The sequence below is a fragment of the Pseudophryne corroboree genome, chromosome 1, assembly GCF_028390025.1.
Source record: "Pseudophryne corroboree isolate aPseCor3 chromosome 1, aPseCor3.hap2, whole genome shotgun sequence".
Lineage (NCBI taxonomy): Eukaryota > Metazoa > Chordata > Amphibia > Anura > Myobatrachidae > Pseudophryne > Pseudophryne corroboree.
In genome coordinates this window covers 120,091,880-120,119,331 of record NC_086444.1, presented here as the reverse complement: position 1 = coordinate 120,119,331, position 27,452 = coordinate 120,091,880, and the positions used below count along the sequence as shown (strand labels likewise).

At 46.1% G+C, this 27,452-nt stretch overlaps 1 protein-coding gene across 1 annotated transcript in view; it reads left to right on the top strand.

Annotated features, from left to right (window-relative positions):
- The window catches only part of ANKRD55 (ankyrin repeat domain 55), a 315,713-nt gene that overhangs the window by 135,749 nt on the left and 152,512 nt on the right, over positions 1-27,452 (top strand). Inside the window, exons 3-4 of the mRNA XM_063947702.1 lie at positions 10,032-10,162; positions 14,861-14,970. Coding sequence (XP_063803772.1) covers positions 10,032-10,162; positions 14,861-14,970 — 241 coding nt within the window. The remainder of the gene's footprint in view (positions 1-10,031; positions 10,163-14,860; positions 14,971-27,452) is intronic.

The window sequence follows — 27,452 nt, the reverse complement described above, 5'->3', positions numbered from 1 at the left end:
GAGAGCAAGGGTTACAGAGCATTTGCCCCTCACTTGCTGGTGTGTGGGTACTAGGGCCAATAAATACAATTACCCCATAGCACAGTCACATGTACATAGAACACTCACAAAGCTCTATCTCAGTCTCACTCATAAAGTTCAGTCAGAATTGAGAGAGGAGGAGTTAAGATTGCAGATGGGAGGAGTTGGGACTGTAGAGGGAGGAGTTAAGATTAAACAGTAACACCCCCCCCCCCCCCTAAAGAAAAGTCTAGATCCGTCCCTGAGTATAGTACATGGTTTTATTTGCAAGGCAGGTTTTGATTCTTTGTAGGCCTGATACCATTGATATTGTTCCTAAGCACCTTGCCCTCTGCGTCCTTCTCTAAGGGCACATACTGTAAGTGTAGCTGACCAGGCACATCTCATCAACTGCAAGTGGACATGTACTCTCCTAAATCTCCACTCCTGTCTCATCCCCTGACCTTCTCTTCTCCAAAATTCACCCTCCATTCACTCAGCCCTCTTCTTAGCATGTAAGCTCTCACGGGCAGGGTCCACCTTCCTTATGTTCATCTCCTGCACTATCATCGCTTCCAGTGCTCTCTGTCTCTTGTCTCCTAGTCTCTTTCAGACAGTCTGACCTTGCATGCTCACCCTTGGGGCAGCACGTGCTGTGGAGTGGCACAGAAGGCTGATGAGGAAAGTTGATTTTTATTTTTTTTGGCACTATAACTTATTTATAGGAGCTGACTTGCCTCACTACAATCATTACTGCTCACCTTCCTTTTGTCATAGATTAATGTTTCATACACCTAAACCTTCCTCGACAAATGCTCTATAGAATTGTGAAAACTACATCAAAATCCATTCAGTAGTTCTCGAGATTAGCCAAACAGACAGATGCCTACTGAGGACTTTATTTTGGGTGGAACTCGATATACCGGCTGTCGGGATCCCGGCACTCAGCATGCCGGTGCCGGGATACCGACAACTATTCTCCCTCTTGGGGAAATAAATAGCGGCTTGGCGAGCGCAGCGAGCCCACAAGGGGCTCTTCTGCGCTCGTCCCACTGCCGTCATTCCAGCGGTCGGGATCTCAGCGCCGATATGCTGGGCGCTGGGATCCCAACTGCCGGCCAGTCGTAGTACACCCCTTTATTTTATACTATGTAGAGGTACAGGCAGGGGCGAAGCTAGAACTTTTGTTCTTTTCTGCCATCGTTAGGTTCAATTATATGGCTGAGGCAAAGTTACAGATAGGTAGAGGGAGTCAGAGGAACACATGGGGAAAGGGGGTCAGAGGAGCATATGGAGAAGGGAGATCAGAAGAACACATGGGTAGCAAGAGGCCAGAGGTACACATGGGGAGGGGAGGTCAGAGGCACGATTGGGAGAAGTCCAAGGCACACATGGGTAGGTAGGAGTCAGAGGCACACATGGAGAGGAGGGTCAGAGGCATGTTTGGTGAGGCAGGGGGCAGAGATACATATGGGGAGGGGAGATGATAGGTACACATGGTGAGGTAGGAGGCAGAGGCACTCATGGTGAGGGGGGTCAGGGGCACACTTGATGAGGCAGCAGGCAGAGGTACATATAAGTAGGGGAGATTATAGGTGCACATTGGGAGGCAGGGGGCAGAGGCACTCATGGGGATGGGGGTTCAGAGGCAAACTTGGGGAGGCAGGGGGCAGAGGCACTCATGGGAAAGACTTGCCTATATTACTGATGACTCATGGAAGCAGGTGAAGGAGGAGCATTAAGAAGACATGGCGGTGGGTACATATGTGAAGGATGAGCTCTGATGATTTCCTCTCCAGTGCAGAGTTGCAGACTGAAGCCCTCTAGGGAGGAAGGATGGGAGCTGCTGCTGATCAGTGTGGCAGGGGGCCCGCAGCTGATGATCCCTGCATCAAACTGCTTCCTAGTCACTGGCTGAAGTCTGTCTGTGACTAAGAAGCAGTATGCAGGAGGGATCATAACTCCTGTGGTCTTGATATAACACACCATTCACCAGCGGCTCCCCCCTAGTGCAGGGGGAAACCGCTAAGCACATATAAACACACGTGTAGATGTATGTAATATATGTGCTGGCATTGTATCCGGATCGGCAGCGGCTCTGTGTACCATAGCCACCATGGTGAACCCGGGACTCGGCATTAGGCTTTACTCTCCTAAGCCCTCCCCCAGACTCTCATTGGCTACTTTCATAGGCGTCTGGGGGCGGGCTTAGGAGAGTGAAGCCTAATGTCGAGTCCTGGGTTCACCACGGCACCTATGGTACACAGCGCCGCTGCCGATCTGGATAATAATAATTCTAAATATAATAATTATATATGATAATAGTAATTATAATAGTGTGAATGGCTTCCTTGCTCATAGCTAATGAGTGCCAGATTGTAGTGCTGTAATGCCTCCTCTCCAGGGGAGGAATCCAGATATCATGTGGCCATACATTGTAAGACAGGTCATCCCGACCTGATCGCACGCTAGCTATTTTTCGCAGCGCTGCGATCAGGTCAAAACTCGGCAAAACATTGCACAGGCGCGTCATACGGGTACAAAGCGGATCGGTGCTGGGCGATGGATTTTACGAAGAATCCATTCGTACAGCCAATCGCAAGAAGATTGACAGGAAGAAGGCGTTTATGGGTGTCAACTGACCGTTTTCAGGGAGTGGTTGGAAAAACGCAGGCGTGTCCAAGCGTTTGCAGGGCGGGTGTCTGACGTCAATTTCAGGACCGGACAGGCTGAAGTGATCGCAGCAGTTGAGTAAGTTCAGACCTACTCAGAAACTGCAAAAAACTTTATTGTACCGCTCGGCTGCACAAGCGATCGCACACTTGCAAAGCGAAAATACACTCCCCCATAGGCGGCGACTACCTGATCGCAGTGCTGCAAAAAATAGCTAGCGAGCGATCAACTTGGAATGACCCCCTTTATCTCCAAATGGCCACGATATCTGCTGGGTGTCAGGCTGTCTGACAATATATGCCAAGCATAACACAGGAGGTATCAGACAAATCTTCTGAATTAGGCTAACTAATGGGGTAAATATTAGTCTCCCTTAATGGGGACTGCAGTCAAGCTTTGGATATAGACCCATTGGCTAATGCCATCTAAAGGTGGCGTTAGTCGCTTTGTCAAAGTTAAGGCACTAGCACAGGAAAGGGATCTTCTGATATGAATTTAAATGATTTGCACTTAATATTCACATACAGTATATGTTCAAAAGGTAGTGCGTGTTTATTGCTGCAAAAATAAGCATGTCATAAAAGAGCAAATTGAATTGTGAAGCACCAAGTACTGTAATGATAACTGTCACACTCCTTGAGAATGAGTACATGTAGGAACTAGAAACACAACTGATGCCCACAGAGGAATGCAAACTAGAAGACAAGCTATTAGCAAGTGAATTTAAATTTCCACATCTTTGCAATAAGAAAAACCCAAAGTTGCAAACATAATACTTTTTGTAAAAGCTGAGAAATATTTGAGACAAATTGGACAAGGTTGAAAAAATTGTCATGGGTGAATTATTCCCATTTAATTGAATTTCGGCTGTGAAATATTGTAATACGTAAGATTAGAGAAAGAAGGGAACAGACTGGAGATTTCTGATACATAGGTGGGAACTTAATTGCCCATGGTAATTTACTGCGGGCTAATTGATCACCTGGGGCCCCGAATGCCGCCACAACAACGGCACTTTTTGGGGGATTTTTTTTTTCTTTGTGACCTGAAAAGAAATCCCTATGATTACCCTATTTTCGCAATGGCGGCAGTGGAAACACCTAGGTCCGTCAACTTATCACGGATTCTGTGTTTTCACCGTAAAAACTGTCTCTAATTGGATTTCCAGAGAAAAAATAAAGTTGGAAAAATTGTGTTAAAGCCTTATTTATAGGGCCTGAAAAATTATCAGGGCTACTTGAATTCCCTCCTTAGGGTTAGAATTGCTAAGTGGAGTTTTTTAACGCCACCACATCTACTCTTTAGCAGTTTCGATGAATGAATTTAAATGGGCAGTTACATACCATACAGAACCAGGCGTGTTTTGCAATGAATATAATTGCCATTTCAAATACAGGGTCCGAAACTGCCGAAGACTCAGTAGCTTTCAAAAGCACCACAAGGGGGTGATGTTCAACTTTAAGTTGCCAATAACCCATGACCTTGGAAATTGGACTATAAAAACTTTTATTACACCTTTTTAACAATCTTGCAACAAATGCTAAGAAATTTTAAGATACATTAACAAAAGCCAAATAAACAAAATGGGGACAAAGAGTTATGTGAAACCAACAACAACACCGAAGGGACATTTATTAGTTTTGCATTAATTGTCATTAAGTGAAAAATATGTTTAGTGCTAAAAAAGCACAAGAAGTGGAATCCTCTGTACTACAACAAGATACGTATCTGTAACGTGATTCTTTTACAAGGTTTATTCAGTGATCCATTTATCGAAACACCAATTTTCTAATATCACAACACAGGAGGTTGCAGGAAGACGAGGTTCATTGAGCAACTCTGGAGATTTCAATATGATTTTAGTTCAGTTCTGTGGTTTTTCAAAATAGATGTAACACTGACAGTAATCAATTTGATTTATTCTACACTGTGAACTATAATTGTGTTATCAACTTCAGCAGCAGTAATTCCGTATTCTCTAGTAAGCTGTTTGAGATCAGAAGAAGACATTTAATAAACATTCATTAACAAGTGATTAGGAAATAATTAAGAGTATAGAAAGTAGGTGTGAGATGAAATGTATTGTGTATAGGGTTATATATATTTCACCTGGATGGACAGACATGTAGTGCTCGCGTAGCATAGTTGCTGTACAATTAGATTAAATGCATGTTTTGCAAATACAGTTTTTCCTATGCATGCATAAAACCACAAATTCTTATAGAACTCTGCAGTGTGTGGTGCTCTTATATATCTTAGCATGGCTGAACTAGAAACCCAAATTATTTTTAATGTCCCTAAAGGTTTGCAGCTGAGCTTATTCCTGTTCTTCGGCTTATAAAAACTGTACTGTATAAATGCATACCTCACAACTTTCCAGATTTTCGCGGGACAGTCCCGTTTTTTTTGGTCTGTCCCACTGCCCCTCCCGTGGGCCGCAGTGTCCCGCTGTGGAGGGGGACAGTTGGGAGACTCCTGCACTCGCTGCTCTGCTCAGTTCAGAGCAGCGGTGAATAGATGCTGTGCGCATGCGCACAGAGTCCATTTGAGTGATGAAGAGGGACTGAGGGCATGGCCAGCAGCTCACAGAGCGCTGCCCATACCCCCACTGTGACGAAAATTGGAGGCGTGGTCCGCGATCGCGTTATCCACGTGAGACCACGCCCCCTTTCCAATAGACCACGCACCTTTTCCGACGCAGCGCGAGGTGTCCCTACTTAAGACTTCACAAAGTTGGGAGGTATGTAAATGTGGAGTGTTTGCCTGACCATACACCTAAAACTTTTCTGTTGGCTGGTTGGAACGGAGTGGGTGGAAACAAATTACAATCAACCATTTGCTCCGAAACACTGGAAAACAGACAAAATTGGTAAATCCTTTTGATTCAACCAATTTGAGCAACAATTTTTGTCCATTTTCAGGTGTTTGGGAGCAAATGTTCAATTTTCATTTGCTTCCATCCATTAACAGATTTTCGTTCCAACAAGCCAACTAGTTGGATAGTTGAAAAGATTATCTTTACCTGTATGGCAGCTTTAGGCCACACGTAACAGATACTGGGTGAAATGTAAAGCGCCCTACACACTTGCCGATGCATTCAATTTTGACGATGATCAATCTGAATGATAATCGATCATCGTTAGTGATGAGCGGGTTCGGTTCCTCGGGATCCGAACCCCCCCGAACTTCACCCTTTTTTGCACGGGTCCGAGCAGACTCGGATCCTCCCGCCTTGCTTGGTTAACCCGAGCGCGCCCGAATGTCATCATCCCGCGGTCGGATTCTCGCGAGATTCGTATTCTCTATAAGGAGCCGCGCGTCGCCGCCATTTTTCACTCGTGCATTGGAGATGATCGTGAGAGGACGTGGATGGCGTCCTCTCAGTTTCTATGTTCAGTGTGCTGCAAATATCTGTGCTCAGTATGCTGCAAATATCTGTGCTTAGTGTGCTACAAATATCTGTGCTCAGTGTGCTGCAAATATCTACGTTCTCTGCCTGAAAAATGCTCCATATCTGTGCTCAGTGTGCTGCAAATATCTACGTTCTCTGCCTGAAAAATGCTCCATATCTGTGCTCAGTGTGCTGCAAATATCTGTGCTCAGTGTGCTAATTGCTTTATTGTGGGGACTGGGGACCAGCAGTATTATATAGTAGGACAGTGCAGAGTTTTGCTGACCAGTGACCACCAGTATTATACGTTCTCTGCCTGAAAAATGCTCCATATCTGTGCTGCATTGTAGTATATAGTAGGAGGACAGTGCAGAATTTTGATGACCACCAGTATATATATATATATAGCAGTACGGTACAGTAGTCCACTGCTCTACCTCTGTGTCGTCAAGTATACTATCCCATCCATACCTGTGGTGCATTTAAGTTTTGCACAGTATATATATAGTAGGAGGACAGTGCAGAATTTTGCTGACCACCAGTATATATATATATATATATATATATCAGTACGGTACAGTAGTCCACTGCTCTACCTCTGTGTCGTCAAGTATACTATCCCATCCATACCTGTGGTGCATTTAAGTTTTGCACAGTATATATATAGTAGGAGGACAGTGCATAATTTTGCTGACCACCAGTATATAATATATAGCAGTACAGTACAGTAGGCCACTGCTCTACCTACCTCTGTGTCGTCAAGTATACTATCCATCCATACCTGTGGTGCATTTAAGTTTTGCACAGTATATATATATAGTAGGAGGACAGTGCAGAATTTTGCTGACCACCAGTATATATATATATATATATATATATATATATAGCAGTACGGTACAGTAGTCCACTGCTCTACCTCTGTGTCGTCAAGTATACTATCCCATCCATACCTGTGGTGCATTTAAGTTTTGCACAGTATATATATAGTAGGAGGACAGTGCATAATTTTGCTGACCACCAGTATATAATATATAGCAGTACGGTACAGTAGGCCACTGCTCTACCTACCTCTGTGTCGTCAAGTATACTATCCATCCTTACCTGTGGTGCATTTAAGTTTTGCACAGTATATATATAGTAGGAGGATAGTGCATAATTTTGCTGACCAGCAGTATATAATATATAGCAGTACGGTACAGTAGGCCACTGCTCTACCTACCTCTGTGTCGTCAAGTATACTATCCATCCATACCTGTGGTGCATTTACGTTTTGTACAGTATATATATAGTAGGAGGACAGTGCAGAATTTTGCTGACCACCAGTATATATATATATATATATAGCAGTACGGTACAGTAGTCCACTGCTCTACCTCTGTGTCGTCAAGTATACTATCCCATCCATACCTGTGGTGCATTTAAGTTTTGCACAGTATATATATAGTAGGAGGACAGTGCATAATTTTGCTGACCACCAGTATATAATATATAGCAGTACGGTACAGTAGGCCACTGCTCTACCTACCTCTGTGTCGTCAAGTATACTATCCATCCTTACCTGTGGTGCATTTAAGTTTTGCACAGTATATATATAGTAGGAGGATAGTGCATAATTTTGCTGACCACCAGTATATAATATATAGCAGTACGGTACAGTAGGCCACTGCTCTACCTACCTCTGTGTCGTCAAGTATACTATCCATCCATACCTGTGGTGCATTTAAGTTTTGCACAGTTTATATATAGTAGGAGGACAGTGCATAATTTTGCTGACCACCAGTATATAATATATAGTAGTACGGTACAGTAGGCCACTGCTCTACCTACCTCTGTGTCGTCAAGTATACTACAAAAGTTCAGTAAAATGACCCAAAAATCAAAATTAAAAGCGTCTGATCAGAAGCGTAAACTTGCCAATATGCCATTTACGACACGGAGTGGCAAGGAACGGCTGAGGCCCTGGCCTATGTTCATGGCTAGTGGTTCAGATTCACATGAGGATGGAAGCACTCATCCTCTCACTAGAAAACTGCAGTGCCACTCCTAGATGGGCCAGGTGTTTGTGTCGGCCACTTGGGTCACTTAGCTTAGTCACACAGCTACCTCATTGCGCCTCTTTTTTTCTTTGCATCATGTGCTGTTTGGGGAATATTTTTCTGAAGTGCCATCCTGTCTGACACTGCAGTGCCACTCCTAGATGGGCCAGGTGTTTGTGTCGGCCACTTGGGTCGCTTAGCTTAGTCACACAGCTACCTCATTGCACTTCTTTTTTTCTTTGCATCATGTGCTGTTTGGGGACTATTTTTTTGAAGTGCCATCCTGTCTGACACTGCAGTGCCACTCCTAGATGGGCCAGGTGTTTGTGTCGGCCACTTGGGCCGCTTAGCTTAGTCACACAGCTACCTCATTGCGCCTCTTTTTTTCTTTGCATCATGTGCTGTTTGGGGACTATTTTTTTGAAGTGCCATCCTGTCTGACACTGCAGTGCCACTCCTGGATGGGCCAGGTGTTTGTGTTGGCCACTTGGGTCGCTTAGCTTAGTCATCCAGCGACCTCGGTGCAAATTTTAGGACTAAAAATAATATTGTGAGGTGTGAGGTGTTCAGAATAGACTGGAAATGAGTGGATGTTATGGTTATTGAGGTTAATAATACTATGGGATCAAAATGACCCTCAAATTCTATGATTTAAGCTGTTTTTGAGGGTTTTTTTGTAAAAAAACACCCGAATCCAAAACACACCCGAATCCGACAAAAAATTTTCAGGGAGGTTTTGCCAAAACGCGTCCGAATCCAAAACACGGCAGCGGAACCGAATCCAGAACCAAAACACAAAACCCGAAAAATTTCCGGTGCACATCACTAATCGTCCAAATTGACTTGCATCGTTCATCGTTGGTGCATACACACTGAGTGATATGAATGATTTCTCGTTCATATCGCCCGCACATACACAAATGTGTATAGCGCATAACAGCCTATGAGTTGCGGCAAGTGGTGCAGATATTTTTATTTTATTTTTAAGGCAAAACCCTTCACACATATGCAGAGACCTGGGAGCACAGATTTTGGTCTTTAGGTGGTCATTCCGAGTTGATCGCACGTAGCAACTTTTTGCTGCTGCTGCGATCAACTAGTACACGCCTATGGGGGGAGTGTATTTTAGCTTAGCAGGGCTGCGATCGCTTGTGCAGCCCTTCTAATTTAAAAAAAATTCAAGTAAAACTAGACCAGGCCTATACCTACTTACCCTGTGTGACGATCTCAGCGATGCTGGGGCCAGCTTTGACATCAGATATCCGCCCTCCGTTCTTCTGGAAACACTTGCGTTTTCAAATCCACTCCCCGAAAACGTCTGAAAACGCTACGGTGCCGCCCAGGACCGCCTTTTTCCTGTCAATCTTCTTGCGGTCGGCTCTGCGACCGCTTTCTTCGTTCTTCTTGACGTAGCCCGGCGAGCAACGTCGCGCATGCGTAGTGCGTCCGCCGCACATGCGCATTCCGGACCCGTTCGCACCGCAGCGACAAACCGCTGTGTGAGAATGGGTCGGAATGACCCCCTTAGTCTCTAGGTCCACTTTCACTTAAAAAGCGCTGCTGTCCATGGTATATGAGCTTTTCAGTACTCTGCATGTGTAGCCTTCATCAAAGAGTCCCTGCAAAAACTTTTGCCAGCAGGGAAGGCATTATATTTACTATGGCCATAAGTTCATCATATATTTTTAATTGCTACATGACCTTTCCTTTGTTTTTCATGATTCAAGCTTTTTTTTTGTGGTTTGTTCCTCACAAGCACATGTTCAGCCCTGTTTCTTCTAAGTAGATCCTTGGAGAATAAATTGTTACATTGCTTTTCTCAATGATGAAGTGTGACTATTGTAAATGAATGATCATTTGGACTGACTTGCATAAAGGTAAATTTAGATTATTTTCTAACCAAATTAACGCATAGTGGTGATTTTCTCCAGGTTGCACCCCCTTGATGCATGCTGTGTCGGGACGTCAGGTTGATACAGTGAAGCTATTATTGAAAATGGGAGCTAATATAAACACTCAAGATGCCTGTGGACGAACAAGCCTGTCACTAGCAACATATCTGGTAGGAAAACGTCTGTCTTACAGAACAGTACTTCTCAGTCGTCCTCAGGACCCCAAACTGGTCACGTTTTTCCAGGTCACCTAGTAGGTGCACAGGTGTATTCATTACTCGGTGACACATTTCCGAGGTTCCCCTGCAGGTGCATAGGTGTATTCATTACTCTCTGAAACATTTCCCAGGTCCCCGGCAGGTGCACAGCTCAGGTGTATTCTTTACTCACTGACACATTTCCGAGGTCACCAGCAGGTGTGCAGGTGTTTTCATTACTCACTGACACATTTCACAGATCCCCGACAGGTGCACAGGTGTATTCATTACTCACTGACACATTTCACAGATCCCCGGCAGGTGCACAGGTGTATTCATTACTCACTGACACATTTCCCAGGTCCCCGGCAGGTGCGCAGGTGTATTCATTACTCACTGACACATTTCACAGATCCCCGGCAGGTGCACAGGTGTATTCATTACTCACTGACACATTTCCCAGGTCCCCAGCAGGTGCGCAGGTGTATTCATTACTCACTGACACATTTCCCAGGTCCACGGCAGGTGCACAGGTGTATTCATTACTCACTGACACATTTTCCAGGTCACCAGCAGGTATGCAGGTGTATTCATTACTCACTGACACATTTCCCAGCTCCCCGGCAGGTGCACAGGTCAGGTGTATTCATTACTCACTGACATATTTCTCAGGTCCCCGGCAGGTGCACAGGTGTATTCATTACTCATTGACACATTTCCCAGGTCCCCGGCCGGTGCACAGGTGTATTCATTACTCACTGACATATTTCCCAGGTTCCTTGGCAGGTGCACAGGTCAGGTGTATTCATTACTCACTGACATATTTCCCAGGTCCCCGGCAGGTGCACAGATGTATTCATTACTCATTGACACATTTCCCAGGTCCCCGGCCAGTGCACTGGTGTATTCATTACTCACTGACACATTTCCCATTTTTTAACTACTTCCCTTACAAACCATATGTGTCTTCTGTGTACCAGGCATAGTGCAGATGTGAGGTACGTCTGCTGAGCAATCACTTTTGTGATGACCAGCCTCTTTCTTTGGTGGTCATTCCGAGTTGTTCGCTCGCTGCTATTTTTAGCAGAATTGCTAATAGGCTAAAATCCAGCAGTTCTGCGCATGCGTATGCACAGCAGGGCGCACGCGCTAAGCAATTTTACACAAACCTATGCTATTTTACTCACGGGCGAACAAAGCTTTTCAATCGCTCTGCTGATCGTAGTGTGATTGACAGGAAGTGGGTGTTTCTGGGCGGAAACTGCCCGTTTTCAGGGAGTGTGCTAAAAAACGCAGGCGTGTCAGGTAAAAACGCAGGAGTGGCTGGAGAAACGGAGGAGTGGCTGGCCGGACGCTGGGCGTGTTTGTGACGTCAAACCAGGAGCTAAACGGACAGAGGTGATCGCAATCTAGGAGTAGGTCTGGAGCTACTCAGAAACTGCAAGGAAATACTTAATAGCAGAATTGCTAATCTTTCGTTAGCAATTCTGCTATGCTAAGATACACTTCCAGAGGGCGGCGGCCTAGCGTGTGCAATGCTGCTAAAAGCAGCTAGCGAGCGAACAACTCAGAATGAGGGCCTTTGTGCAGTAGCACCTACTGCATTTAGGTTAGTTAGTACATCAAGGTAGTTAGAGGTAGTAGGAGGTACTATATATTGTAGCTTGTTATGGGGGTCAGAGGTACAAAATGTAGCTCCTTCCAACCAAAACAGAAGGAACAGGCTAGCTGAAATATTGGGCTCTATACAGGTGATCTGTAACACTGTCCTGCTTACTATATTGTTGTATGACTTTGTCAGATACATATCTGCATTATATTTATGAAATGTACTTATCAATCCTTTTAAAATGGATGTAAGGATCTTCTGCATAGCTCAAGTCACAGTACTGGCATCCCTGCCCCGGGACCTTCCCATAAATGTAATGCCTCTCGCACCTTGCAGTAATGTCAGCATCCGAGCATTAGATCAGTAGTCAGTACAGATTTTATATGACAGTGTCTCTCCTTTAGCCTTTATACCTGACTCAGAAATAGTTTTCCAAAACAGTATTCTGTTTTATTGCTAAAAGTCGTTGTCACCAGTATCCTGAGAGCGAAAGGTTTTTAGGATGCATTTACTCAAAAAATGTTTTTTAAAAATGTTTCTTTTTTTTAAACGTTCTACATAGACAAAGGTATACAAATGAAAAGAACCACTGATTCAACTTTAACTCAAAGGAGCACATATGTCCCAATGCTACCACTATCAACTTTAGGTTGTTGAAAGAGGAGTGCAGTACTGCGCAGATGCATCCTTCAGGGAGGCTTCATTCTCTATCCCAAGATGGCCGCCAAGATCTCTACTGAGTATGTGCAGGGGCCATCTTGTCTTAACAGTCTGTGACTGTGTACAGTGACATGGTGGGAAACAGAAATCTCCTGTGTAGCTCCCAAGAGATGAGCAATTACCTGCTATTATAAAGCTGTTACAGCATCGCTGCACCCCTACCCGTTTGCAGCATACACTCACTGACTGGTGAGCTGTATCAAACCACAATCCGGTCCATCACCAGTGTACATGTAACAGTGAGTACAGCTGTACATGGTATATATCAATAAACCAGCTGGGCTGTTTGAAGTTTGACTCATCTGCTGATTTTTTGCCTACAAAACTCTGCAATATTAACACCTGCACACACACATCATCATTTCCAACAAAGGACATAGAAATCCTTGCCTTGCCTTCTCTATAGTCCTTCTATAGCTTGGCCCACTATATTTTGTTAGGTCATTTACTCATTGATACCTAACAGATAGGCTCAATCAGTTATGTGTTGATTCACAGAGGAAAGTTTGAGTCTCTGGCAGGGAGTTCCAAATCTTTATTGCCCTTAACGTGAAGAACCCTTTCCTACGTTGTGTACGGAATTTTCTCTCCTCTAGCCTCAGCAAGTGCCCACGTGTCCTATACAGAGTTCTTTTAATAAACAAATCCCCTGCTAACTCCTTGTAATGACCCTTTATATATTTGAAGATATTAATAATGTCTCATCTTAGATGCCTCTTTTCTAGTGTATACACATTTAACCTAGTAAACCTTTCTTCATACTCCAGTGTCTCTAACCCTTTAATCAATTTAGTAGCTCGCTTTTTAACTCTTTCAAGTTCCCAGATATCTTTTTTATAATATGGTGCCCAAAATTGAACACAATATTCCAGATGCGGACGTACCAATGATTTGTACAGCGGCAGGATTACATCCTCGTCCCTTGTCTCAATGCTCCGTTTTATGCATGCAAGCACTTTATTTGCCTTCTTTGCTGCATTTTGACATTGTTATTAAGCTTATTATCTATGAGCACCCCAAATCTTTTTCCACCACATTTACCCCTATATTTTACCCATTTAGAGTGTAGGATGCAAGTGTTTTTTTGTCCCAAAATGCATAACTTTGCATCTTTCTATATTGAACTTCATTCTCCATTTAGACGCCCAGGTTTCAAGTTTAAATAAGTCATTCTGTAGAGACTCCACATCGCTTTCTGAATTAATTACCATACACAGTTTAGTATCATCTGCAAAGATTCACACTGTGCTTTCCAGGCCTATTTCTAGATCATTAGCGGGCCAAGTACGCCCCTTGCGGTATTCCGCTGACTACTGGTGCCCATCTGGAGAACATCCCTTTGACCACTACTCGTTGTACTCTGTTATCCAGCCAATTACTTATCCATGTACAAATAGTATATCCTTATCCATGTACAAATAGTATATCCTAGGCCAAGTTCTCCTGTGAGGCACTGTATTGAAGGCTTTTGTAAAATCTAAATAGACCACATCCACTGCTTTTCCCTGGTCAAGATTCTCGCTCACTTCCTCGTAGAACATAATAAAGTTAGTTTGACATGATCTGTCCCTTACAAACCCATGCTGACTTTTGCTAATAATCTTAGTAGCCTGCAGATAATCCTCTATGCTATCCCTCAAAATTCCTTCCAATATTTTACCCACTATAGGGGTTATACTAACTGGTCTATAGTTACCAAGATTATTTTTAGTTCCCTTTTTAAATAAAGGCACTACCTCAGCTATGCGCCAATCCTTTGGTACCATGCCTGATCTAATTGAACTGTAGAAAATCAAGTATAGGGGTGTATATATATATATATATATATACACACATATATATATAGTAAATACGGCTAGTGCATGTATGATAACAGCAATGCTCTGTAGTGAATACACCATAGCTCTATGCAGTGTAGACATATGTATAACTCATAGTCGGGAACTTGATCCCTAGAGGAGACGGTGGGCCCACTGGGGGTTATCCCTGTGGGCCACTCTGACCCTGCCTGTCTCCAAGGCTTAGTACATAGACCCCTATTCCCCTAAGTATTGTACAAAGAGAAATTTCATGTATTGGACTGCCAGGGAAGAGGTCTGCCAGAGCCTTAGTAAAAAAGACTGGTGTTTTCTTTTTCACTATTGTTTCATCAGTGATAAATGATTTTATATTTACAATCGTAGTTCCAATTGACATGGTATAGTGCATCTAACAAGATCAAGAACAAGCAAATGGAAACCACATACTTACACTGTCAAAATCAATGTGTACTGCAGGTAATGCATTAACGTGTCTTTCTCTTTGAATGATGCAAACTATTTTATGTTGTCCATTACGTGCAGGGGTGGCTGGAAGGTTGTGTCAGTCTGCTCAGGAATGGAGCCAAGCAGAATATACCTGATAAGAATGGAAGGCTTCCCCTGCATGCAGCCACTGCTGAGGCTGATGTCAGGTACTGTATATAGCAGTATGCTGCTTGTTATTGTCGCTCTGTACTGGTATCCTCACGTTTATGTTATCTAGTAAACATGAACCCATGTAAAAATCAGCTCAGTGCCGCAAAGTATCGGACGTTGTTTGCGTTTAATAAATATAATAAACACCATTACACCCCAGTTAGCCGAAATAAATAATATATATAGATGGAATCCTCCATAGTTTCTGCCTGGCCCTAATCTTTAGTGACGGTCTCAGGTTTGTCTCGGGTTATTCAGTAGCTGATGAGGAGCAGAGAGCTCACACCTTTTAATTATATTTTTGTTTGGTGCTCATACTCAGGAGAGGTAATCCCTCACTAATGTCTCTGTTATGTGCGAATGCCCCATTGCCTTCCAGTAACGTCCACTCAGCCCTAGCAGACAAAAACTGAGAGGTGTTAGAGACAGAATGGCTGGTAAGTGCACAGTGCCGAGTATGCAGTCCCGCAATGCATGCAACATATTATTATTATTATTATTATCCTTTATTTATATGGCGCCAAAAGGGTTCTGCAGCGCCCAATTACAGAGTACATAAACAAATAATGAAAACAGCGACTTACAGTTGAAGACAATACAGGGTAAATAAACATAGCTACATCAGCAGATGACACAGGAAATAAGTGTCAAGGTGGCAGAAGACTGTGGTATTTGGTGCAGTTGAGATTGTTAAGAAAAGCATAAGCACATGAGGGAAGAGGGACCTACTCGTGAGAGCTTACATTCTAAAGGGGAGAGGCAGAGAGACAGAGGTGACACAGATGGGGTAAATAGAGGGTTAGGATGAGATTTGGCTGTATTTGGTGAAGAAGTGGGTCTTGAGAGCCCGTTTGAAGTTTTGAAGAGAGGTGGAGGGGTAGAGAATTCCAGAGAAAGGGAGCAGCATGTGAAAAATCTTGGAGGTAGGAGTGGGAGGAGGTAATCAGTAGGCAGGAGAGGCGGCGTGCAGTAGCAGAACGAAGAGGACGGATGGGAGTGTAAAGGGAGGTAAGGTCAGAGGTGTAAGTGGGAGAGGAGTGGGTAAGTGCTTTGTAAGTGAGTGTAAGAAGTTTGAATTGGATTCTGAATGGGAATGGAAGCCAGTGAAGGTATTGTTGGAGAGATTGGGTGGACATAGTGCGTTTGGTAAGGAAGATGAGCCGGGCTGCAGCATTGAGGATAGATTGGAGTGGAGAGAGATGTTTGTCAGGGAGGCCAGTTAAAAGGAGATTACAGTAATCCAGTCTGGAAATAATCAGTGAGTGGATAATGGTCTTTGTGGCATCCTGGGTGAGAAAGGGTCTGATCCTGGAAATATTTTTGAGATGAAAACGGCAGATTTGTGAAAGGTGCTGAATGTGTGGTTTGAAGGAGAGGGAGGAGTCAAAGATTACTCTTAGATAGCGCACATGGGGGCTAGAGGAGATAGTCGTGCCATCATTGGATAATGAGATTGTGGGAGGTGAGGTTGTGCAGGAGGGTGGGAAGATGATCAACTCAGTCTTAGACATGTTAAGTTTAAGAAAGCACTGGGACATCCAAGAAGGGATAGCAGAGAGACAGTTGGAGATACGAGTGAGGAGAGCGGGGGAGAGGTCCAGGGAGGAAAGGTAGATTTGAGTATCATCAGCATAGAGATGATATTAGAAGTCAAAATAACTAATGAGTTCACCTAAAGAGGATGTATAGAGAGAAAAAAGGAGGGGCGTGGCCTGACGAGTAATGGAGTAGGACGTGTTATCCTAGCTCCCCAGCCGACAACATCCTAAAAACATCCTGACACCCCCTGTGTGACTGCATAAGTGGCCCTGTGAGGCTTTCTGAAAATCTGCTGCCCGTTCTGGGCCCCATTTCAAGTGGATCCTGTGTTCAGTGTACCTGCTGGGAACGTTAGAAGGGCTGAGCTGATCCTGACCTGCACGAGGCCGGCGCCATCTTGGATCGTGCTGCAGGGGAGCTGTGTCACTCGTCTCCCGCCCGGCTTTCCTAGCGTGCCCTGCGGCCGGCGAGTGGATACCGCGGGGGCCCCGCCACCCGCACAACACACCGCTCTGTTCCACTTCTCCGCCGGACGACCAGGGCGCTTGTCGCGGCCCTGCAGAGTACGGGAGACCGCCGGGCGCCATCTTGCGGTTGGCGGGCCGCGCACACGGAGCTCCGCCACCCGCCCTTGACAGCCCTGTACTAAAACCGGAGCGGCCTATGAGCCGAGCAGAAGATACCCCCTCTGCCTGCTACAGAAGCCTTTGTCCCCTGAGGGCTACAACACAAGCTGGGCTGTCTGTGGGCTTTTCCGGGCGCCATCTTGTGGTTGGCAACAGGCTCAGCTCTGCTCCAGTCCACACCTCTCCTGCTGGAAGTGTTTATTATATGCAGCCTGGGCAGCTAGACCTGACTGGAGGCTGGTGAAAGATACTAAAGTAGACCTGCATTGCTCTGCCTCGGGAGGGTGCCGTTTATGCAGGTGGGAAGTTGCTTGATCCCCTGATCCTGACCATAGCTTCCAAATCTATAGTGCCACACTGTCAGGAACACTGGTCCTTTTATATATATATATTCGTCCTGCGTCTCTTGGCCCTCACATAGTGAGTTGGTGCCTGCGCCCCCTCTCTTTGCCTGCACTGCTTTGATTTATAATCGGTCGAATACGGTGGCATTGTGTTATCCAAAATGTGAAAGGCCGTCAACAAAACGCGGCGGCAGGCGCAATGGAAAAGTTTGTCCGCAACCCCGGTCCCCAACAACAGCGGAGGGAAACTACACAAGATGGGTCTTCGCCCCCTTCTCCTGCATACAGCTCTGTCTCATCAGAACCACCCGATGCTGCGTTACAAAGAGTGTTGGATGCCGTGACAGCAAGCGAGGCCCGCTTGGCTGACAAAATTGGGCAGGTGCAGTCTGATCTCTCCATTATACATCAGGACCTACAACGGGTGAGAGAGAGGGTGGGTGAGGCCGAAACCCGTATCTCCAATGTCGAGGATATTGTCACCCCGCTGGGGCGGCGTACTGACACTTTGGAGTCTCAAATGACTGATGTGCGCAAAAAACTAACGGATATGGAGGGACGCCTGCGTTGCAACAATGTCCGTTTCATCGGTCTGCCCGAGAAGGAGGAGGGCTCATCTCCTGAGGAATTTCTAGAGGCGTGGCTTCGGAAGGCATTTGGACCCGATGAATTCTCGCCTCATTTCACCATAGAACGAGCTCATAGAGTTCCGATGCGCCTGTTGCCTCCGGGGGCCCCGCCTCGTACATTCATCGCCAAGTTCCTTCACTTCCGCGACCGGGACACTGTTCTGAAACTTGCTCGCACGAAAGGCCCCCTAAAATGGAACGGGTCGCCAATATCGGTCTTCCCAGACTTTGCGGTGGAGGTGCAGAAAGATAGAGCTCAGTTTCTGCCTGTTAAGCGGAGACTCCGGGAACTTGAATTGCCATACGCCATGCTCTTTCCATCACGATTACGAGTGGTAGCTGATGGTGAGACCAAGTTTTTTGAGGCTCCTCGAGAGGCGATGATATGGCTGGATAGACGCTTCCCGGCGAGACGGGCCCTTGCTGATTAGTGATTAATTCCTGTGACTGTGTGGCAAAAGATTTTATGTACAGGATAAGATTATCTGCATAACTACTGGAGTGATGCAGGATGTGGGGAAAATGTTTAATTATCTATGCTGTTCCCTGAGGATGTGAGGGTGGTAGGGGGGATAATTACTTACCTTATTTTCTGTCTTGTTATCCTTCTCATACAGGCAATTACTATATTAATAATGCTGGGATATGTCGGGTGGGGGGCCGGGGGAGAGGAGGGATATATCTGTGGTCCGAATATACCTGATTATATTTTGCTCTTAAGTCCCGGGGGGTGACTTTGTATATCTCGCCCCTTTTTCTATCCTATGGGGGCGAATCAGTCTACAGGCTGGGGAAGTTTTGTTTTGTTTGTGTTTTGTTTTCTCTTTCTTAGGGCCATTATATTTCTGGCTCCACCCAGGGTATAACAAGTTGTGTGCTCTGGGCTTGAGCCGGTGTTAGGTTCAGGGATCCAAGTATGCTGCAGGTTGGGAGTAGTGTACAGGGTGGGGGGAGGGGGGAAGTTGCAGGCTACGGTTGTTTCTGGTATGGATGGTCGAAATTTGAGTGTGTGTGGCTTACGAATTTACTCATTGAGCGGTGGTGCCTTGTTCTTGTATGCAGAGAAGATGGATCTGGCTGGCTGCGGGCTGTAGCCTCTCTTATTATCAAAACGACCCCTCATGGTTGGACTTAGGTTGGTGTCATGGAATGTAAGGGGACTCAATGACAAGATCAAGAGATCCCTTGTGCTTAGACAAATTAAGCAGTATGCCGCTGATGTGATATGTCTTATGGAGACCCACCTGGTGGGCAGCAAGACCCTAGCCCTTAAGAGACCTTGGGTAGGATGGGCATTCCATTCCACACACACTTCTGCCTCTCGGGGGGTCTCTATCCTTGTAAAGAAGACAGTTCCCTTTGTGCTGGAGTCAGTACAAACGGACCCATGGGGAAGATATGTGTTTTTAAAGTGTAAAATCCACTGTACCCCTCTGCTTTTGCTGTCCGTATATGTGCCTCCCCCGTACTCCTCCGATGTCCTAAAAAGGGTTGCAGGGTTTGTGGCCTTGTCACCGGGTATACCCGTGGTTTGTGTGGGGGATTTCAACAATGTATTGGATAAAGCGATGGATAGATTCTCCACCAATCCCTCTGGTCCACATTCTGGTAGAAATGATTTTGCTGAGGTTGTGTCGGGACTGGGCCTGGTTGATCCCTGGAGACTGAGACATCCATCTGTTAAACAATATTCATGCTTCTCACACTCTCACTCCTCGTTCTCTAGGATTGACCTGGCCCTTCTCTCGAACGATCTGATTCCTAGGGTCCGGGATAGCAAATATGAGACTAGGGGTATATCGGACCACTCCCCTTTAACATTGACCCTGGACTTTGGTTGCTCTAGAGGCCAGGCAGTGTGGAAGTTTAACCCGTTTTGGCTAGTACATATGGGAGATGGCTCCGATTTGGTGACTGCGTGGCGGGAATTTTTCGAGATAAACAAGGCTGGGCAACCTATCTCTAATTTATGGGATGCGTTCAAGGCCTTTTTGCGGGGAACCCTAATTAAACGAGTGGCTAATTTAAAAACCTTTTTCAGGCACCGGGAGTCCGAGCTAGAGACCCTGAGTGTTGCTACAGAGGCACAATATTTACAGGATTGCTTGGATAGTTCCAAATCTGCATGGTTGACAGCTCAGGGGGAATGGAAGGAATGTCTAATGGAAAAGACTCAGCATAGACTCCTTTTCTCCTCTCACACCTTTTACGCCTCCGGGGATAGGCCGGGATCATATTTAGCCTCCTTGGCACGAGGTGAGAGATCCGCTAATACCGTGGTTGAAATAGAGGCCTCAGACGGTACCACTGTAGTGCAGACCCCACAGATTGCGTCGGAATTCGTGTCGTACTATAGGCATTTATATAGCTCTAGACTGGACTGTACCCCGATGCAATTAGACGAATATTTACAGACTATACAGCTTCCCTTGCTGACTGGTGAGGCGCATGACTTCCTCGAGGCACCTATTTCACCGGAGGAGATTGTGGATGCGATCAGTGCTGCCCCCAATGGGAAGGCTTCAGGGCCCGATGGCATACCGTCTGAGCTATATAAACGTAATTTAGATTTTTTTGCCCCCCAATTGCTTGAGCTATATAGTCAAATATTCACACAGGAATCCCTCCCATTATCTATGGCGGAGGCATTGATTATTGTCCTTCCGAAGCCCGATACGGACCATAGGAAGGTTGATTCTTATAGACCTATCTCCCTTCTACCGACCGATGTTAAAATTCTGGCCAAAATCCTGGCATGTAGATTAAATAAGGTAATTACGCAGATCATACACCCAGATCAGACGGGATTTATGCCAAATAAATCAACATCCATTAATCTCAGACGATTATTTACCCATCTCCAGGTCCCCCGTGAGGCACCCTCATCCATAGTAGTATCATTGGACGCCGCTAAGGCCTTTGACTCCGTGGAGTGGGAGTACTTGTGGAAGGTCATGCGCAAGTTTGGTATAGGCCCTAGCTTTATCAGATTTGTCCGCCTGATGTATTCCTCTCCCCTGGCTAGAGTGGCGGTGAATGGCTTTGTGTCACATTCCTTTCCGTTGTCCAGAGGCACTCGTCAGGGATGCCCATTGTCCCCTACCCTATTTGCTATAGCCATTGAACCCCTTGCATGTCTTCTGCGAGCGAACCCTGAGATTATTGGATACACCGTGGGCACCAGGGAGGAGAAAATAGCTCTTTATGCCGATGACATCCTGCTATTTGTGGATCGCTATGCTGAGTCTATGCCTAAGATTTTAGATATTATTAATAAGTTCGGATGTTACTCCGGGCTCCTGATCAATTGGGAGAAATCCTCCATTATCCCGCTTCAGGGTGAGGTCCCTGCCTCCCCATTGGTTGTTCTCCCGCTAAGGTGGGTGAATTCCTTTAAGTATCTGGGCATTTGGGTATCCGACGACCCTCATAAATTTACTTCCCTTAATATTACACCGCAAATATCTTATCTTCGCAATAAAGTGAAGGTCTGGGGGAAATTGCCCCTGACAGTTACAGGGAGGGTTAACCTGGTGAAAATGGTTTTTCAACCCAAACTCCTGTACATACTGCAACAATCCCCAATATACATCCCCCAGAAAACTTTCAAACAGATAGATGGCTTGATGTCCTCTCTGGTTTGGGCTAGTAAACGGGCACAGTTGAAACTTAATACTCTGACTAGGCCCAAAACCTCAGGGGGGCTGGCTCTTCCCAACTTTCGTCTTTATTATTTTGCAGCACAATTAGCACATCTATGGGAATGGGTTAATGAATCTGACACTTCAAGTTTGCATTCACAGCTGGTATTGCAGGAATATCCAGGTGGTTCCCCACTGAGACTGCTTCTCTGTGGAGGCGTCAAAGTGTCGGCACTACCACTCATTAAACAATATATTACTGTTTGGAGACTGGCGCATCGGATATTGCAAGGACAGGGCATTGACCCTGACACTCCGCTGGACAATAAATATGGATTGCCAGAGTTGTGTCAGCTTCAAGTCAGGGAGGTGTGGGAACCATGGGGAGTAACTTCACTGGGACACTTATACATTGATGGGTTTTTTAGATCCTTCCAGCAGATTCAACAGGAATTTAACGTCCCCTCTGCGTATTTTTATCGCTTCCTTCAATTGAGACATGCGGTGTCTGCCCAATTCCCCGATGGCCCGCCGGCGCTTACTGATTCCCCGGTCAAATTGCTGTTGCAGACGGTGGGATCCGGTCACTTAGTATCCAAAATATATGGCCGGTTACTTCAAATGCATCATATAGACCCCCTTAGCTTCCTCAAGACCAAGTGGGAATCTGATCTAGGTCCAGTGTCGGATGAGATATGGGAGGGTGCCCTGGGATCGTGCCGGCTTTCAACATCATCTGTCCGATATCAACAAATTCAGTTGTTCGTGCTGCACAGGGTATGTATGTCACCTCTGCGATTGTCACATATAGGGGGATCCCACAGCTCAAAATGTCCCAAATGCGGCACTATGGGAGCAGACTTTTGGCATATGATATGGATATGCCCTCTGGTGTCGAATTTCTGGGAGGAGGTTATACGTGCCATAGTTGTTACGGGTATCCCCTCTACCGTACTTACACCTATCTCTTGCATATTGGCAACTATAGATGAGGAAACTCTAGACCCGCCCAGTCGACGCTATGTTATAAACCTCAGTGCTCTGGCCAAGGTTTGCATAGCCAGATTATGGATGGCTAATGAAGCCCCGGCGCCACAATCCTGGATTGCTCTGGTTAATACTACTGTTGCACATGAAAAATTCGTATATCTGGCCAGGAATGCGGAAACAAAGTTTATTGCTATATGGGGAAGGTGGATGAGCTCTCGCTATTTCGCTTCAAGGATGAATACTGCTGTACCCTAGATTTATTTAACTGCCCGATATGAGTGGTCTCTGTGTGGGTTCTCTGGGGTGAGTGGCCCGTGGCCGGCCGGATTCAAAGGCACGATAATATCGTGACAAAGGATAATACAATGTGGGTTTAATATATAGGAAATCTGGGTCACCACTGCTCTATTGCTATTTATGACTCTGAATGGGATATTTAATACCACATCACACTATGCTCTATATGCAATACCGTAAGCATGTTGTTGTTACTTGTTTAAGTGTTATAGTCTAGTTGATGTAAGTATGTTATGTTTGCCCTAGGCAATGTTTAAATGTTAAAACATTGTAAAAACCAATAAAAAACTATTGAATTTAAAAAAAAAAGAGAGAAAAAAGGAGAGGACCAAGAACAAAACCTTGGATGACACCTACAGTTAGTGGAAGTGGGGAGGGGGGGTGGAGTCATGAGTGGAGACAGAGAATAAATATTCAGAGAGGTAGTAAGACAGCCAAGAGAGGGCAGTATCACGCAGACCAATGGAGTGAAGGATATGCAGAAGGAAAAGGGTAGTCTACAGTGTCAAAAGCAGCAGAGAGGTCAAGAAGTATAAGTAGAGAATCGTGGCCCTTAGATTTGACTGCATGGAGGTCATTGCTGACTTTTGTGAGTGAAGTTTTAGTGGAGAGGACGGTAGCCAGACTGGAATGGGTCAAGTAGTGAGTATGAGGAAAGAAAGGAAGTAAAACTGTTGTAGATAATACGTTCAAGGAGTTTGGAGGCAAAAGGGAGGAGAGAGATGGGTCGGTAGTTGGAGGGAGTGTTTGGATCAGAATAGGAGAGATCAGTGCATGCTTGAAGGCAGAGGGAACAGTGCCTGGATGAGAGGAAGAGATTTCGAAGGTTGGAAAGATGGGAACAGGCAGAAGGAGGGAGGTAGTGGAGGATGAGGGAGAGGATAGGGTCAAGTGGGGTGGTGGTGAGGGGAGAGGAACAGATGAGGGCCATGTCTTCCTCGCCAGATACATGGAAGAAAGATGTCAGAGTTGGTGAGAGGGATGGGGAGGGGTGGTAAGGGATAGGAGGAGGCTGGTTGCTGATAATCTGGTGTGATGTGATGTCCTGATTTATGGAGTGAATTTTGGATGTGAAGTAAGTGGCAAAGTCAAGAGCAGAGGGTGAGGAGGGGAGACATGGAGGTGGGTAGAGAAGTAAGTTGAGAATGGCAAAGAGGCGCCGGGGGTTGGAAGACTGGGAGGAGATGAGGTTCTTGAAGTATGACTGTTTAGCAAAAGAAAGAGCAGCACTGAAGGATGAGAGCATACGTTTGAAATGGAGGAAGTCTGCCTTTGAGCGTGATTTGCTCCAGTGTCACTCAGCAGTACGTGAGCATTTTTACAGATTTTTGGTGCATTTGGTGTGCCAGGGTTGAGGTGTTAATTTGCGAGGGTGAAAAGTGGTTGGTGGAGCAACGGAGTCAAGAGCAGAAGTAAGGGATGCATTGTATAGGGGAGTGGCTTGTTCAGGGCATGAGAGAGAAGTGAGTCAAACAGGGAGGATAATAATGTGGTGTCAATAGCCTCAATGTTACGCTTAGTGATGGTAGCCTTAGGGGGTAGAGATGAGGAAGCGGAGAGAGAGAGAGAGAGAGAGAGAGAGAGAGAGAGAGATAGGTTAAAGGAGTGTAGGTGGTGGTCAGAAAGGGGAAATGGGGAGTTGGAGAAATCAGAAATGTCACAACGGTGAGTAAAGACCAGATCCAGTGAGCTCCCATTCACATGGGAGGATGAGGAGGTCCACTGGGAGAAACCAAGTGAAGATGTGAGGTTAAGGAGTTTAGAGGCAGGGGATTTTTAGGGGATATCGATAGGGATGTTGAAATCGCCTAGGATAATAGAGGATATGTCAGGAGAGAGGAATTGAGTTAGCCACTAAGCAAAATTGTCAAGGAATTTGGAGGCAATGCCAGGGGGCGGTAAATATCAGCTACTCTAAGATGGACAGGTTGGAAGAGGCGTATAGCATGGATCTCAAAAGTAGAGGATGTAAGGGAAGGTTCTGGGTACTTTTGGATTTACATGTGACTCTGAATCAGACCTTTAATGCTTACAAGCAGGGAGGCAGAAGACCAAGAGAGGGGAGACTGAGTCAGGAGAGATTTATAATAGGCAGTATGAAAAATGAAGAGAGGGAGGGAACGTAAGGATGAGGGAAGGAACACGAAATAAGGGGGGGGTGTAACGTAAGGTGAAGGGAGGGAACATAATGTAACGGGATGGAAATGTAAAGTAATGGGGGGAGAAAACGTAACCTAATGGCGGGATGGAGGACGTAATGTAAGGGGGAGGTGATATAACGTAAGGCGGATCGAACGTAACATAAAGGGGGAAATGCTATATAAGGGGGGTGAGGGAAAGTAACATAAGGCAGGAGAGAACATAACATAATGGTGGGAGGGAGGATGTAATGTAAGGGGGGAGGGAACATAACATAATGAAGAGGGAGAGGTAATGTAACGTAATGGAGGAGGGAACGTAACATAAGGGGGGAGACAATGGCCCTCATTCTGAGATGATCGTAGCTGTGCTAAATTTAGCACAGCTACGATCATTCACACTGACATTCGGGGGGACGCCCAGCACAGGGCTAGTCCTCCCCGCATGCCAGTGTCACCCCCCCCCTTCCCCACCCGCAGAAGTGCAAAGTTATCGCACAGCGGCGATGCCTTTGCACTTCAAGAGTAGCTCCCGACCAGCGCAGCTTTAGCGTGCTGGCCGGGAGCTACTCGTCGCTCCCTGGCCCGCAGCGGTTGCATATGATGTCACGCAGCAGCTGCGGGACGCTCCCCACACGGTCCGTGGCCGGACAGCTCCCACGAAACGGCGGCCAAACGCTGCCATTTCGACCCCACCTGCCCAGCGACTGCCTCTGCTTGTCAATCAGGCAGAGGCGATCGCAGCCCAGCTACGGCCTTCGGCCGTCTGGCATGCGCCAGGCGCACTACGGTGCCGGCGCATGCGCAGTGGGTACCCATTCGCTCGGCTGCGATAAAAAGCAGCGAGCAAACGGGTCAGAATGACCCCCAATGTGATGGTGGGAAGATGAACGTAACGTAAGGGGGAGAGGGAACGTAACATAATGGGAGAGGGAACATAACAAAATGGTGGGAGGACATCACATAAGAGGGGGTGGAATGTAACGTAATGGGGGGATGGGAAGTAACATAAGGCGGGACTGTAATGTAAGGGCGGAATGTAACATAATGGGGGGAGTCAACGTAACACAATTGTGGGAGGACATAACGTAAGGTGGAGGGAATGTAAAAGAAAGTGACAGAAGGGGAATGTTATGTAAAAAAAGAAGATAGACAGAGAATACAGTTAACCAGTTAATGATGCAGTTTGCCGAGGCGCCCGAGCATTACTGTATGGCAACAGTAAAATGAAACTTACTGCTTTACCATTCAGTCATAGTATTCTCTGAGCATGCCATAGCTGTGCAGGTTCACACTTGCACTGTGCATTGGGCTTCTAGTTTCACATTCAATAAACTAAAAAGTATATTACAGGTATATTATCTCCTATATAATTGCCCAGATCTGTCACTCTGTGACTGTGTGGATAGCACTGGGCGTGGCTAGGAGCTCTCATTGGTTTAGCAGCAGGTCTATCACACTCAGTCCACAGCTGATTGGGCAAGAAACGCCCACCCATACAGGTTACATCAAATGGGAGGCTCTGCCCTTTGGCTGCTGTGTGTTCCCAGAGCAGGATTAACAATGGGGTTGATCGAGGTGCAGCTCCAGGTCCACACCCCAAAACAGTTCCACTGCATCGCTACACATGTGAAAAGGGGGCGTGGTCAAGGGTACAGCGGCGTGGCCACGCCCCTTTTCCTATACTTTCAATGGAGGTTTGGAGAGCCAAAAATCGGTACAGACCATTAAAAAAAGTTACTGTACCTGCCAAAAAGCTACAGTTGGAGGGTATGCCACTGCATCTGCAGCAAGTCTCTGTGCTGTAGATAGGGAAAACAAAAAATCATTTTACTGCAGCGTCCTATGTCCTGCTGCCAGTCCATCTGCCCTCTCCGGCATCAACAACCCCCACTCCCTAGCCGTGGCGCAGGTGGAACAAAAGCTGCTGCGGCCACCAGCATAAATGTGTATGAAAGCGGCGCAGCAGAAGGCTTTCATAGCCCTCCCTGCGCCGCATACTCTCTGAGCCCCGGAGCCTCCTCTGCGCATGATGTCACAGCAGTGCCTCCCCATCACAGCCGCGCCCAGATCCCCAGAGGCCCTGACTCTGCAACACAGCACCTGAGCTGCCGGCCTGGAAGCCCCGAGATGGCTAATGTAACGGATAGAGTGGGTGATATCGCGGAGGGTAATGTCTGGACGCTGAATCAATGTAAAAGGTGACAGTGCTGTGCAGTGCAGTGGGTGTGCAGTGTCACTGACACGGCACAGCACTCTCACCTTTTACACTGA